The sequence below is a fragment of the Trichosurus vulpecula genome, chromosome 1 (assembly GCF_011100635.1).
Source record: "Trichosurus vulpecula isolate mTriVul1 chromosome 1, mTriVul1.pri, whole genome shotgun sequence".
Taxonomy (NCBI): Eukaryota; Metazoa; Chordata; class Mammalia; order Diprotodontia; family Phalangeridae; genus Trichosurus; species Trichosurus vulpecula.
Genome location: NC_050573.1, coordinates 115,175,288 through 115,191,928, shown reverse-complemented (window position 1 = coordinate 115,191,928; position 16,641 = coordinate 115,175,288). Strand labels below are relative to the sequence as shown.

Below are 16,641 nucleotides of genomic sequence, written 5' to 3'. Positions count from 1 at the left end.
CCAGACACGGCATCTCCCAACTCTGAGCATTTTCACTGGCTGGATTCTATGTCTGGTATGCTCTCACTCTTCTGCCCCCTGGCTCCCCTTGCTTCTTTCAAATACAGGCTAAAATTCCACCTGTTAGAAGAAGCCTATCCCGATCCCCCTTAATGCTAAAGGCTCTGTCTTTTGATTATCTTTAATTTACCCTGTGTATATTTTGTTTCTCCGTAGCTGTTTGCTTGTTGCCTTCTGCATTAGAGTGAACTCCTTGAGAGCAGGGACTATCTTTTGCCTTTCTATTCCTGGCACATACCACAATGCTTGTTACAGAGTAGGAGCTTAATAAATACTTGTTGGCCTGACTTGACTGTTTCATCTGGGAGTCCACACAATTTTTTTTTTTGACACTAAAAAGAGATCTTCATCCTCAGAGCCTGGACAGACACTAGCTTAGCTCATTTTACCTTCTTAATGCTAGAAATTTTGGTGTGCTAGCCTAGCTACTGTGTATCCTTGTTGAGTGTTATTTTGTAGACATGAAAAAATAGTACAAAAAACCTATTGCCTAAAGTCATTTTTTATGAAATGTGAAGACTGATTTTTGGAGTACTTTGGGTTGCCTGAATATGAATGCTATATAAATATCTTTAACTATCTTTAATTAGGCGAACCTGATTTGGCTTCAGGATCAGATGTAAATGGAAGCACAGAATCATTTGAAATGGTCATCGAGGAGACTGTAGATTCAACAACAAAGCAAAATGTTGATGGTAAAATTGTTAGAATTTTGAGAGACTATTAAATGTTGTAAGTCATTATTTTTAATTCTCCCATTAAGTTTGTATTGCTCTGTGTTCATCATGGACTTTTGAAAAAAACTCCTTTTCAAAATCCTATTCATATCATCCTAACAATTGTATAATTAAAGGGTTATACATCTATAGCTTCAGAGTACTTGTTTTAGTTTTCATTGCATTTTTTTGAAGACTTCTTTCTCTCTGTCCTTCTGCATTTCTACAACTCTCTCATCCGTCCTTTTCTCTCCTTTCACATAGTCACTGCTGTCATCACTCCTCACCTGGACTTTTACAGTTGCCTCCTAGTTATAATCCCCTCTCTCCAATCTGTCCTCCATATAACTACTAAATTAATATTACAAAGACATAAGTTGGTTCATAACACTCCCCTGCTCAAATCTTCAAGTCTCAAAGCCCTCCAGAGTCTGACCCCCACCTCCCTATTCAGCCTTACTGTATATTACTCCCTTTCATGAATTCTCATTCTAGCCACAGCAGCAGTGTACTTGCTGTTCTCCAGACCCAGTCTTCTAGCTCTTGACTCCTTTGTGAAAGACACCCTCAATGTCCAGAAGCTGCTTCCTCCTCACCTTTGTCTCTTAGAATTCCTGGCTTCCTTCAAGGCTCATCTAGGCACTCCCTTCTATGTGAAGCCTTTCTTGATTCTCCCATGTCCCCGTTGTATTTCCTTAGCTATATGCATTTTGTTTCCCCCAGTAGAACCTAAGCTGCTTGAAGCCAGGTGTTAGGATATTTGTGTCTGTTTGCCCCCAATGCCTAGCATATTGCCTTGCATATAATAGATGCTTTGTAAATATTTGTCAAGTTAAAATCTAGAGAGTTTCAAAATTGGCAAACATTTTATTTAACTGAGCTTTCATTTTAATGATTTTGAAGGTTTTTTAATAGTGTGTATGTTCTTTTGTAGTAGCTACAACGGAAGTCGAATGGGTTCCTCTTGAGCTGTGCTTTGGAATTCCACTATTTAGTTCTGAATTGAATCGCAAAGTCTGTAGGAAAATTGCTACACATGGTCTTTGTAGGAAAGAAAGGTGAGTGTGTTACTGATTTATATTCCCTCAATCTCAGATTCTCAGTTCCTTGAAGATAGAGATGTAACAGTGTTTGAGATAGCTTTTTCTCTAATGGGGCACTTCCCATCCTCATTCCTTACCTCCCCCTTGCCAGTTTTCTGTAGCATGGTGTCTTGTTACAATAGTATTCAGTAAATATCGATTCGGTGTTTTATCTTGTTCTGTTTTTACACATAATCTGCTCTGATTTCTCTACTTTGTTTTTTCCTAAGTTGAACTGAAATTGTAAGGCAAAGATTAAATTTGGGAAAAATAAATTTTTTAAAAAGGTTAACGTTCCTTTTTATATCAAAATTTTTTACTTTAAGATGTGTTTACTGAACATAGTTGTCAGAACAAGTTAAAATTTTGAGATGACAGGCAGTACTTAATGATAAGCATTCCACAAGGTAAAATAACATACATGAGTGTTTTTAAAAGGGAAAATGTTACACAGAGGAAAGGCATAGATTGTCATCATAATTAATATTTAATTATATTAATAACAACAGCCTGTGTATTTGGAAAAATAATAATTCAGGTGTATGCTAAATCTGCCAGCTCTTCAGAATTACTTTTTTGAATTTTAGGGAATATTTTAAATGTGGCTAATAGGCTGTGTCTTAAAATACTTGTTATTTAAAAAAAAAAAAACAAATCCAATTTTATTTTTATTAGTTCATGGTGAAGGATGTAAATGTTTTGCCAAACTTCTTTTTGAGGCCAGTTTTTCTGTCTTATATATTATGACCAATTTAATATTGGCTCTTTTTATAAAATATGACTTTCTAGACCTTTGATCTCTTTTATATTTATTGAGTTATGCAACAATTTCATCAGGTAATATTTTGGGGTACCATCTAGTGTAAATGCTAATCAAAATTGCAATTTGTATCACAAAATCTAATGTGCAATATTAATGCTTTTTTTAAAAAAAATCATATTTATGCCCTTATTTTTATTATTTTCTTTTTCAGCCTTCAAAAACTCTTACATTCCAGTAGAAAACTCTCTCTCCACGTCCTTAATTTTGTTCATTCATTCCAGGTAAAAAACCCAAACAAAACAAAACCACAAGCAAGCAGAGTAAAAAAAAGTCTGGCATTTAAGCCATTAAAATTGTGTCAGCCTAATTTGTACAAGAAGATAATTTTAACTAGGAGTGCTTTTGCTTAAACGTGTCCATATCTAAGTTACTAAATAATCTATACCATAGAGAGTAACTGCAAACTGTTGTTTAATGCTTAAAGTACTCATATTGTCTGTGTAAATGTTTCTTGGTGTGGGAGCCACTAACTAGGGTAAGTTAGATGATAACTTTTAGCAGTTATTTGGTTTTCACCAGGAATCCATGCAGTACCTCCTAAAAGTGCCTAACTTATACTAATCTAGGAATACTTTTCTAGAATATAATGATACTTTCATTTTGTGGTTTCATAGCTATTTTTATTTGTGAAATTTTCTTGTGGTGTATAATCTTTGCCATTTTAATAGTGCTACATTACCAACTTGTGTTTAACTTTGATAATATATTTTCTATTTTTAATACATCTTCACAAATACCATGAAATAAATGAAATCTAACATTATGTAGGGCAGTGGCCTCTAGACTTTCTGATTTTGTAACCTTATCAGTAAAACACTTTTGGGGAGGAGGTGGGGCTCAGTCAGGGAATAGGACTGGTGATTTTCCTAGTGGCATCTGTGCAGTTATTCTGGGGACAAGGTCAAGGATAGATTATAAAAACCTTGAGGGGTTGATACCTGGTTCAAAAAAGGAGAAGGTTGGAATGTTGCACAGTACAGGGAGAGGGTGGAGTAGAGGATTGCTGGAGTATTGGGCCATATTGGATGAAGGGCAGGTGTCATTGTATTGGAGAAAAACCTCCTGACTGGAGAGGATGGTATATACAATTTTACCACCTTCTCATTTAGCTGATCACACATACCACAGCTTCCACTTTGGATACTCCCCACTTTGGGGACTACTGATGCAAAGGACAAAAATTCTGTTTCAGAAAGATTGAAAATAGCTCCATTAAGTTACAAACTACGTTCCATGGCCACTGGGACCATTTGTGGAAAAGATCCTTCCTAATTCTTTGAAGGCCAAACCTAAGAATTATCTGAGGTTTTATGATTGATCTTTGTATATTGGTGGGATAAATAGAGGAAAATGAGATTTCTGGGGCCAAACGATTATTAAGTCATGAAATTTGCCAGAAATAATTATAACAGTAGCAGCAACAGCTGATACTTCTTTAATGTTCTTAAGGTCTGTAACATACTTTACATATCGTTTCATAGCCAGGTAGGCTAATTACTAGTAATACCCTCCATGGAAATACTTCAATTTTGTAGATGAGGACACTGAGCTTAGAAAAGGGGAAGTGTCTTGACCTTGGTTATGCAGGTTATAAGTGTCAGGTGGGATTTGAATCCAAGTCTTCTGGATTCTAGATCCAGCCCTCCCATCCATTAGAGAGCACTCTGTCCTTCACTATGCTACATTGCCTTTCCAGAAGTGGAAAGTGTCCTGGTAAACCACAGTTTTCCTCTGGTCAGGCTGTATCTTCATTCCTTTTAAATGGGACATTGACCAGGTGGCTTATGTCCAAGATGGCAGAATGGTACTTGAAACCATGCTCTCTTTAAGAATCAATTGAAGAAGCATGGCAAGGGAGTGGAAAATAGGCAATCCAGTAGTCAGTCAGCAAGCACTGATGAAGCTTTGGTTATGAGGCACTCTACTAAAGCACTGGGAATACAAAGAAAGGCAAAAATGGCCGTTGCTCTCAAGGAGATTACATTCTTGTAGAACACTGGTGTTAAATTCAAACAGAAATGCATATTGACTTGGAAAACCAAAAATTAACATTATCCATATTGTATTTGTTTTGCTAAACATCTCCTGATTACATTTTAATCTGGTTCCTTGAGTTTGATACCTCTGTGGTACAGGAGACAGCGTATAAATAACTAGGTAAATATAAGATGCCTTTTAGATGGAGGTAATCTTGGAGAGAAAGATGCTAGCAGCTGAAAGGATTGGTAGGCATCTTGCAGAATGTGAAATTTGAGTTGAGTCTTGGAGGAAGCCAAAAAACTAAGAACCAGAGTCAAGGAGCAGAACATTGCAGGTATAAAGCTTAACCATAGCAAAGGCAGGGAGGGAGGGTTGTATTGTCACATGTGAGGAGCAAACAAGTAAGGCCAGTGTATGGAATACACCCAAGAGAGTAGGTGAGAACACTGGAAAAGCAGGAGAGGGGCATATCATGAAGAATCCTAGAAGTGATAGGGAACCAGTGGAGCTCCCTGACTCAGGGGTCGGGGACGGTGACTTGGTCAGATCTGTGCTTTAGAAAAGACACTTTGGCAACTGTCTTCAACTATTTGAAGGTTTGCCCTGTGGAAGAGGGATAAAATTTATTCTGTTTGATCCTAGAAAATTGGCCTAACTTGAGTCTCAGCTTTGTTGCATTTTAGCCATGTCGTCTTGGGCAAGTCACATTTACCTTTCCTGATGATTAATTTTTTAATCTGTTAACTCTGCAGTATTTATTTCACAGGGTTATTGTGAGGAAAGTACTTTATGAACCTATAAATCACTATAAAGATGAACTTTGACTTATTAAATAGAATTGAGGGGTGAGATTGAAAAAGTGAGATTTGAGCTCAGTGTAAAAGGAAAAATTCCTAACAGAGCATTCCTGAAGTGGAATGGGCTGCCTTATGAGAGGAGATAGTCATTTTCCTTTCCTTAGAAACCTTCAAGCAGAAGTTGGTCAAAACAGTTGATCCTTTTTCAGGGATGTTGTAGAAGGTGTTCTCATTCCAATGTGGGTTGAACTAGATCTTTGCACTGTATGCCCCTCATGCTTGGAATGCCCTCCCTCCTCCTTGAAGATGAACCATTTTCTCCTTGAGCCTTTCCTTACCCCAAGTGCTCCTGCCTTTCCTCCCTAATGATCTTGTATTTGGTTTGCATTTATTCTATATATGTCATCTCCTCAAGAGAACGAAAGGTCCTTGAGGGCAGGAATTGTTTCCTTTTTTTGTCTTTGTATCCCCAGTATCTCACACAGTGCCTGGCACCTAGCAGACACCAAGATACGATTGCTCATTGGTTGGTTAACCTCTGAGGTCCTCCCGTTGCTGAGGTTCTGTGAAGTTCAAGTGCTTTGAGCTAGTAGGAACAACATATTTTACTTAAAGTGGTCTGTTTATCGTATTGTTTATAAATTAATGTGTTCTCTTTCTTGATTGTTTTTTAGGAAGGAATTTCAACCCTGGATTTACACACTGAGGCCAGTTTTTCAAGTATGTTTTCACAGCCTCCATGTGCTGAATTGGGTGTTCCACTTCCTGCAAAGAACTTAATATTTAAAGATGGCATCTTATCTGAGTGGAATGGACGATCACCTTCCTCAGTACTTATTGCAAATGTCAATTTGCAATAGTTCATTCACATACCATTTGTTGTTCACACTTACTGCCTTTTTTCTTTCTTACGGTTAATTTGTAGTGCCAACCACTAAGAAGTGTACTGCTGCAGAATAATGTATGCTAAAGTGTTGTTAAAAGTGTATTGTGTTGCAGTTTGGGGGGAAATATTTGCACTGTCTGGAGTCTTACTCATTGTTGCATATCCTGCTGCAACAGAGAGCTTTTTAGCAGTCAGCACTGTATTTTTACCTAGAGACAATCTGCATTTCTTTTGTAAACCTAAGGATACCCTTTATAGGCTTTATGATGATTGTTAAATTTATAAGCTGTCACCACAAATATTGCAATGATAATTTTATATGTTAGTTACTCAAATATGAATCCTGTTTAATTTTATATTTTATTACCTATACTTTTTTGGGGTAATGGAAAGAGATTTAACTCTTCCACTGAAGAGGCTTCCTGGTACTTAAAGTAGTAAAAATGCAAAAAAACAAAACAAAACAAAACCAAAAAAACCCCCAAAATCCAGTAAAATCCAGTGTTGTGTGATGATATGATGGGGGCATTATAAATTGTAGCAATTGTCTGTAAATTATATATCAGTTGGACAGTGTTGAAAGTATATAAATTGGCATACTTAATTTGACCTTACTTTATAAGGTCTCTTGGAACATCAAGATTCATTGATGCCTCATGAGAAACTTTGAAAAACATCCAGTGTATAAAGTGATGAGGATTAGATACATAAGCTTCATTATCTCTCACATAGACTATTTTTATCAGATGTGTCTATAAAAAAAGACCTTGTTTAGTTGCTACTACTGCTGCCCATTTTCAGTTTAATTAAGTAGCCTTCCTTTATAACCATAAGATTGATTTATGTGGAAACAGATTTCGAGTTTACAAACCAAAGATTGGGAGCCTTAGTTTATATACAGGGAACAGTTAAAGTTGACTGAGTTAAGGAAAAAAAGTATGATAAATTATTCAATTGAATTAACTGTTTTCCATGTAGACATGGCCTTCATCTTCTGGAATCAGGATCCTAGTTTCCTGTAGGTGGGCCTGGGGACAAAGATAAAGGGAAATGGGAGTGTTATTTCAAAGTTTCTCTTGAGCTGTTCTTTTAGTATGACAAATGTTAACTCGATTAATTGGAATACTTCAGTAATTCACTTTTACATATATCAAGTTAGCTTCCTTAGGAAGTTTGTGCAGTGTTATTGTTTAGTTTAGACTAATCTGTAGGATAATTGCTCTGCCGGTTTAACAAAAATCCTGGTAAAACAGCATATGTGGAAAACATTTAAATTTGGGGGACAGTTGTAACATAAAGATTTCAGCTCACACTTTTTTTCTTGTTCTAATAAGAACAGTTATTTGTGTGTTTAATCTGGTAATCATAACCATGCTGTTAGTACTGCGTGCTCACAATGTAATTTAAAAATTTGGACCAAGAACCTGTGGCATAGTGAGTGCTGGAAAGTGTTCATGGTAAATCCGACAACATTTCGTTTTCTGCTGTAGTAGGAACCAAGTGTGTGTTAAATGTATGTTTAAAAAAGGAAAAATAATGCATACTAATAGTAAAATGATTTGTTAAACTGTGAATCACACACTAACTTCTCACATAACTGTTAATATACATTCCTCTTCCTGTAAATGTATAACTTACAGTTTTTGAACTGAAAGTCCAAGTACTTAATTTGATCAGTGCTGCTTTTTATTCTAACATTTTTCTTATCTGGTTTGTTTTTACTAACTGTAGGTAGTTATTTATTCTGCAGATACTAATACTTTGGGCCTACTGTGATGTGTGCACTAATAAAGGATTGAATATTTGTTTTTGCTGGCAGTAAATCCAGTTTTTCATAAATTTGTAACAAAATATGGGAATGATTTTCTGCCTTATTTCCTTTCAAAGAAAATGGAGGGGAAGATGGAATAAGATAGTGATCATGATTTTTAGGAAAAATGATTGAAAAGGCTTGTTTCAACTCTGTTTTTTGGTTTCTGCCATTGATAAGGAAAGGAATCTTTTGATGTACAGCTTGGTAGAGCTTCCATTACTGTAAAGAGATGGGGTAAGCATATTCAGTGTTGTAAACAAAAAATGTAAAATGCTGCTGTTTTCAGATTGTGTTTTACAAACTTAGCTTTATTTCATTACAATTGTATATATGCTCATAAAAGAAACATACATTATCTCATGTAAAGTTACATCTCTTCATTTAAAGCTGGTAATTAAAAAATACAGACTGTTACCTAATTAATAGGTGACTACCAAAGAGAAGGATCATTAAAGACTTTTAACTCAATTTTGTTGCTGTTTGATATGATTCCAATTGGCTTTGTTACTTTTTAATAAGTGTCTTTAAGTGTTGCTTAAGAGGCAAGATTTCTTTGAAAACCAAAAGAGAGAAAAAGAAAGAATCTATAAAAATAGCACATAGCTATTACAGTAAGCAGAGCTGTTAAAGTATGTGGTAGCCCCCTTGTCTTCTTTTAATGTGTTCAAATAATTTTGTTTTTCTTGGGGAATAGTGCAACCAACCTACATAGTGCTTTTAGCTGGAATTATCTTAAGCATTTAGAATTGAGTTTTACCATTTTTCCTGCTGGTTTATTCCCTGAGGGTTTCAGTTCTTCTTTTTTTCCCCTCCTTGTTCAGTCTTTCAAACAGTTTGTATTTAAAAGGTTTTGAAGTACCAAAATTGTAACTGAGTACAATGGATCATTTTCTGGTATGACATTGTTAATAGTATACAATGAAATGTATAAACCTTGTGTTCAGTTTGATGATTGGCACATGTAACATAAATGTTTACAATAAACTATTACTGATCAAGATAGTGGGATGATTTTCACTTTTAAATGTTTGTTATAAGTATAGAAATGATGTAGTACAGTGAAATTTTAGTAATTAGAACAATTGGGAAGACCACTTTAATAAAAAAATCAAAATTGTTGAAATGCACATGCTGCTTAAATGTTCACTTTCTGAATGAGAAGCCAGTGAGGACATTATTTCTCTAGAACACAGTCCTATAAGTGAGCAACACTTATCACAAACTGATATACATTCTATTTTGGCATACATCACAGCAAATCTGGGTTGTAAAGTATCTCAAATCATTTGTTCTTTTGGACCCATTCTCTAAGTGCTGTGTATTTATTTAAAATTTGTCAGACTTCTTAACTTTTATGGGGCTTGAAATTCTTTGACAGGATAACAAATTTAGCTACTGTTTTAATCTTGCAACTGTTGCAAGATTAATCTTCCTAATTTATTTAATGATCAGCTTAATAAGTATTTGTTGCATTAGTATCATTCTTCCCACATTCAGTCAGCAGTTCCCTACTGCCAGCAGAATCAAGTCTCACCTCTTCAGCTTAGAATCCAAGAACCCCCACCCTGACAGACTAAATTTACCTTTCTAGTTTTCCCTCCCATGCTCAGATCACTAAATTTCTGGTTAAGCTAAGGACAAGCCAGAAGACGATTGTTAGGGGCAAGGGAATGATTACTGAAGGGATAAATAAGACTTCTGCTCTGAACTGGATGTGTGGTAATGGGTAATAGAATGGGGAGAAGGCAGAACTACTTTTAAGGAGAATGGGTTTCAGACCAGGAAAGGTAGAACAAGAATATTTATCAGGCAGTTGGAACCTGAGATAAGTAAAGAAATAATAAAGAAAACGCCTAGCTTCTTTCTTGAGTCCAAATTGTCACCCAGGTAAAGCACATCCTAGAGTACTGAAAGAACCAAACTCATTTGTTTTTTTTGCTGCTGTCATTGATCTTTGGAAAAGCTTATGAAGAGGTGAAGAGACCCGAGGGTGTGTTGTTCTGCTGGAGGAAAGTGGGACAAAGATCACCAGGCTTAATGGCCTTCTCTAGCTGAGTGCTGAGGAGCATGAAGGAGGGAAGTTTTCCATAGCTTCATCACAATGTCAGGCAGCTTTTTTTCTGTTTCATAAAGTTGAGCCCTGAGAATATTTGCCTCGCCAAGGATGTGTGGATGAGATAAGACCTAAGACCTCCAGTGGGATTTTTACAATTTCAGGTCACATTTGTACTGAGTCTTAGGGAAGATAGAAGAGAGTAGTTTGCAGAATAGTTCAGAGAATGTTCAAAGAAGTCATTAAAGAACAAACCTGATTTCAGCCTAGGTTTGTTAACTTTGGTGCAGCTTTGAATGAGAGCGCTAAGGACAGAATAGGAGGCAGTAGAAAGAGCACCATAGTCGAGGACTATAGCTGAGGCACAGAAGGAAGGTTAGAAAACGTATAGCCATTCCTGCAGGGAAGAGGCTTTCAAAAAACAACGCTCCCCACTCGATGGTGGACTGGTCTAAAGGAACTGGTTAGCCCGCCTGTATTAACTCCCTACAGGGGAGAAGCTAACCACATTTCTAATGCATGTTGGACAGAGTAGTATGTGAATCCAAGGATGGCTGGATGGCTGAAAGCCAGTTGGAAAAGTGTGAGGTCCAGTAGATGACAGTTGAAATAGGTGCCTGATGGGGGCAAAGTGCAATAGAGATCAGTACAATGAAAGAAGACTAGTAGCTTTGCAGTATCAGAGGTGTGAGTTGCCCCATGTGTATGCCCTGTTTTCATGTTCCCTTTCAGTGCTACACTTATTCCTGTGCAAGGTACACTTCCCATAAAATGTGTGTTTATGAGAGACTTGAGTTCACAGTTTATAGGGTGAATGTTTTATTACTCTATTTTGTCACATTCTTTTGTTGCGAACTAAATTTCATTTGGCTAATAGAAAGTAAACAATGGGAAATTGTGAGCTGTGCTTTAGAGAGGGTTCTGACCCACAAAGTACCTATTCCTTGGGCTAGCCTTCTGGGGCCCAATTGATGAGGGGAGCTCCGACCACTGTAGGTGCATAATGGGAGGGTTGCTGTGGGACTATGTGGGGCAGCTAGGTGGCACAGTGGATGTAGTGCTGGGCCTGTAGTCAGGAAGACTAGTCTTCCTGTGTTCGAATGTGCTTCAGACACTAACTGTGTGACCCTGGGCAAGTCACTTAATCCTGTTTGCCTCAGTTTCCTCATATGTAAAATGAGCTGGAAAAGGAAATGGCAAACCACTCCAGTATCTCTGCCAAGAAAACCCCAAATGGGGTCACAAAGAGTTGGACATGACTAAAAAATGACAGAACAACAATAAAATGTGGGAAATGGCTCAATTTTTCAGAAAGGGAAGAGGGTGGGCCTTTGCAAACTATAAAACAGTGAGCTTGGCTGATTTTTGGCAAAATGCAGAATGTTAATATTAAAAGGATGATTTATGAGCATTTAAAAAGGGAACAAGGGTCTTGAGGAATAGCTAAGAGGCCAGTGTCTTTGCTTCAAACTGTATGTGGTAGGGGGTAAGATGTAAGAGCCTGGAACAGGGTGGGGCTGGAGGTGGGGGACTGGTATGAAGGGCTTTGAATATCAGTATTTTACATTTGATCCTGGAGGGGATAAGGAGTCCCAGGAGTTTATTGAGTAGGCAAATTGACATGGTCAGACCTGCATTTCATTAAACCATTTTATTAAGGGAATTTGTTCTGTGAAGTTTGCATTTGGTCAAAGGGCTGCACTTGAGGACCTAGAGGATCACATGTGGCCTCAAGGCCAGAGGTTCCCCACCTCTGGCCTAGATGGATGCTTGTCAATATGCATGTCAACAGCATGAAGTTGGGAGGGATGCCCAACTTGTTGAATGATAGGCCTTAAGGTAGTCTAGATAGCCACCAATATAAAAGCAATTTAATAGAGATAAATATAAAGTGCTATACTCAAAAGGCACCTGCTTTCTCACCAGATCTTAACACCCTCTGCTTGTCCTGTGATGGATTCTTCCCACTGCTCCTTGTAAATTAATCCGGTTAATGGGTTATGCTACTTGGGTAATGCTAATGTTTTAACAGGAACATTCTGGAAATGTCAAAATGAACTAAAGAAGAACAAGTTTTTGCTCCCAGAGTTCATTTCTGTTTTCAAAATGATAGCCTATATGGTATGTCCAAGCATTCATCAGTATCTCATGATATGTACTCATGGACACAATGGGAAGATGATAATAGACATGAATTCCGTATCTAGTTAAAGACCAGGTACCTCTTAGGCAAATGCTGCCTCACTTTTCTCTGCCCTTTTCTGTTCTACATTTTTATCAGTAACTTGATCCATTGTCCTATTCCTTTTGCCAAATAATTTAGTGTTATTTTCAGTCAATAAATATTAAGTTCCTACTCTGTGCCATGCACTGTGTTAAGGATACAAAAAGAAGCAAAAGACAGTCCTTGTGCCCAAAGAGCTTACAACAAAGCAACAGATGTATACAAACAATTTACACAGGATAAATAGGAAATAAAAGAGGAAAGGCATGAAAATTAAGAGGTTAAGATGTAGAAGATGAGATTTTAGTTGGTACTTGAATGAATTCAATGGACTTCTGGGCTCATTTGAAGTAATTTAAAAGTGGGATTGATCAGATTCTCCTGTCCATAATCCTGACATTTAGTGATTTACTTTTTAAATAGCTTGTGACAGCCAGCACACCCAAGGAGAGAAGCACATAGGTTATTGCTATAGAATTTACACGTCCCATTGAGATTTATTGAAGGATATTTTTTGCAGCCAGAAGAGGTCTCAAGAGGATTGTAAATGGGTTATGAATGTTATAGTTTCTTTGGGATTCAAACTAAATCTCTGCCAGTTATTTGGGCATTGCAGAGGCCTGCAATCTCAGATCAGCTTAGGGTTTGGATGAGGCAAGATAGCAGCACTGTGGTTGGTCAGAGGGTCAGTATCAGTATCTGGGCAGCAACGAGACTTACAGTCTAAGATCAGTCAGCTAGAGTGGGAAGGGGGATTGCAACTCCCAGATGGCTGGAGGTTTCAGGACCAGATGGTGGCTCACCAAGTTTCCTTATATATGGAACCAGAAAATTGAAATGTCAATGATACATCTTACATGCACACACATATAGGCCTGTCTCCTACATATATTTTTGTGAATAATAATTTTCATATTTTAGTATTTAATATTTTAGTTTTCAACATTGATTTCCATAAGATTTTGAGTTACAAATTTTCTCCCCATTTCTACCCTCCCCCCATTCCAAAATGGCATATATTCTGATTGCCCCATTCCCCAGTCAGCTCTTCCTTCTGTCATCCCACTCCCCCCCCATCCCTTTTCCCCTTACTTTCTTGTAGGGCAAGATAGATTTCTATGCCCTATTCCCTATATATCTTATTTCCCAGCTGCATGCAAAAACAACTCTTTTTTTTTTTGAGCATCTGCTTTTAAAACTTTGAGTTCCAAATTCTCTCCCCTCTTCCCTTCCCACCCACCCTCCCTAAGAAGGCAAGCAATTCAACATAGGCCACACATGTATTGTTATGCAAAACAGTTCCACAATAATGATGCTGTAAAAGACTATTTCCCTCCATTCTATCCTGTCCTTTATTCAGTTTTCTCCCTTGATCCTGTCCCTTTTCAAAAGTGTTCACTTTTTATTACCTCCTCCCCCTATCTTCCCTCTCTTATTATCCCCCCCTTTTTTATCCCCTTCCCCCTACTTTCCTGTGGGATAAGATACCCAATTGAGTGTGTATGTTATTCCCTCCTCAAGTCAAATCCGGTGAGAGCAAGATTTACTCATTCCTCTTCACCCAGCTTCTCTTCCCTTCCGACAGAACTGCTTTTTCTTGTCACTTTTATGTGAAATAATTTACCCCATTCTATCTCTCCCTTTCTCCCTCTCTCAATATATTCCTCTCTCACCCCTTAATTTTTATTTTTTTAGATCTCATCCCTTCATATTCAACTCACCCTGTGCCCTCTGTCTATATATATGTATATTCCTTTCAACTATCCTAATACTGAGAAAGGTCTCATGAATTACATCATTTTTTCCATGTAGGATTGTAAACAAAACAGTTCAACTTTAGTAAGTCCCTTATGATTTCTCTTTCTTGTTTACCTTTTCATGCTTCTCTTGATTCTTGTATTTGAAAGCCAAATTTTCTATTCAGGTCTGGTCTTTTCATTGACAAAGCTTGAAAGTCCTCTGTTTTATTGAAAATCCATATTTTGCCTTGGAGCATGATACTCATTTTTGCTGGGTAGATGATTCTTGGTTTTAATCCTAGCTCCATTGACCTCCAGAATAACATATTCCAAGCCCTTTGATCCCTTAAGGTAGAAGCTGCTAGATCTTGTGTTATCCTGATTGTGTTTCCACCATACTCAAATTGTTTCTTTCTGTTTACTTGCAGTATTTTCTCCTTTACCTGGGAACTCTGGAATTTGGCTACAATATTCCTAGGAATTTTCTTTTTGGGCTCTTTTTCAAGAGGTGATCGGTGGATTCTTTCAATTTCTATTTTACTCTCTGGCTCTAGAATATCAGGGTAGTTTTCCTTGATAATTTCTTGAAAGATGATGTCTAGGTTCTTTTTTTGATCATGGCTTTCAGGTTGTCCAGTAATTTTAAAATTATCTCTCCTGGATCTATTCTCCAGGTCAGTGGTTTTTCCAATGAGATAGTTCACATTGTCTTCCACTTTTTCATTCCTTTGGTTCTGTTTTATACTGTCTTGGTTTCTCATAAAGTCACTAGCTTCCACTGGCTTCAATCTAATTTTTAAGGTGGTATTTTCTTCAGTGGTCTTTTGGACCTCTTTTTCTATTTGGCTAATTGTGCCTTTCAAGGCATTCTTTTCCTCATTGGCTTTTTGGAGCTCTTTTGACATTTGGATTAGTCTATTTTTTAAGGTGTTATTTTCTTCAGTATTTCTTTGGGTCTCCTTTAGCAAGTCATTGACTTGTTTTTCATGGTTTTCTTGCATCACTCTCATTTCTCTTCCTAATTTTTCCTCTCCTTCTCTTACTTGCTTTTCCAAATCCTTTTTGAGTTCTTCCATGGCCTGAGACCAGTTTATGTTTTTCTTGGAGGCTTTTGATGTAGGCTCTTTGATTTTGTTGACTTCTTCTGGCTGTATGGTTTGGTCTTCTTTGTCAGCAAAGAAAGATTCCAAAATCTGAGTCTGAATCTGAGTCCATTTTCACTGTCTGCCATGTTCCCAGTCAACTACTTGACCTTTGAGCTTTTTGTCAGAGTATGACTGCTTGTAGAGTAGAGAATGTGAGGGGCTGCACTGTTGTTTTCAGAGCTACTTCTACTCTGCTGTCACCGCAAGCTCTTCCACAGCAGTGCTCTTCCTCCCCCAAGAACTGCCAACCAGGACTAAGACCCAGATCCAAGCAGGGCAAAGCAAGAGAACCTGCCTCTGTGCCAGCAAAATGCTCCTTGCACTCCCTCTCTGATATGCCCCTTGATTCCTCCCACCATGTGAGCGAGGGACTCTGGAAGCTGCTGATGCTGGAGCTCTGGAAGCAGCTGCAGGAGCTTCCTGCTGCTGCCGCCACAGCAGCACCATCTCTGCTGCCCCCGGAGCTGGCAGCAGACTGCTCTTACTCTGATCCAGCAGTTTCCCACTAACCTGCTCCATGGTCTTTGGCGTTCTTGGGTTGAGAAGTCTGGTAACTGTCCCAGCTCAATGATTCATAGCCCTCAGGCCTGCTCCACCCAACTCCCGGTCTGGTTGTTCCTGGTGTGGCCCACACTGGGCTATGCTTCGCTCCCAGCACCGTGTGAAATACCCTTCCCAGCGACCATCCAGGCTGTCCTGGGCAGGAGACCTGCTTCCCTCTGCTATTTCGTGGGTTCTGCAGCTCTAGAATTTGTTCAGAGCCATTTTTTACAGGTATTTGGAGGGATTTGGGGGAGCACTTAAGTGAGTCCCTGCTTTCCAGCCACCATCTTGGCTCCATCCCCCTGTCCCCCACATGTATTTATAATGTGTATTTGTACACATGTATAAATGCATAAGCATTTACACAAAGGCATATGCACATATACGTATATTCCCCATGTCTGCTCCATGTTGGTAGTATGTCAATATGTCAATTTTCTAATTTTCAGGGATTCTAGGGTTAATGTTTGGTTCAATGGAATGACAAGCATAGAACTTAAAGTCTCATCTTACTTTTGCTTAGAGTTTATAAATCCATTATTTAGCAACTGGAGTGCTATATAAATGCGCACACGTGCACGTGTGTGTGTGTGTGTGTGTGTGTGTGTGTGTGTAAAATTTGGCTTGAGATAAGCATTTAAAGTAATTTTGGAAACAATATTCTGTCAATATAGGAGTATAAAGCAAAGCAGCAAAACTGAAAACCTCTTATTGATGAGATTATCCTAGCCCTCAAGGTACATGCTCTTCAATTGTAGGCAAGAACCCACCTAACTAGGT

General features: G+C 38.0%; 1 protein-coding gene across 2 annotated transcripts in view; it reads left to right on the top strand.

The window, feature by feature from the left end:
- FAM91A1 (family with sequence similarity 91 member A1) overlaps positions 1–9,159 on the top strand; it is a 54,274-nt gene extending 45,115 nt beyond the window's left edge. For both annotated transcript variants that reach the window (XM_036758186.1, XM_036758194.1), the window contains exons 21-24: positions 651–755; positions 1,711–1,834; positions 2,833–2,902; positions 6,133–9,159. In XM_036758186.1, coding sequence (XP_036614081.1) covers positions 651–755; positions 1,711–1,834; positions 2,833–2,902; positions 6,133–6,318 — 485 coding nt within the window. In that variant the 3' untranslated portion in view covers positions 6,319–9,159. The remainder of the gene's footprint in view (positions 1–650; positions 756–1,710; positions 1,835–2,832; positions 2,903–6,132) is intronic.
- Positions 9,160–16,641: the final 7,482 nt, after the last annotated feature.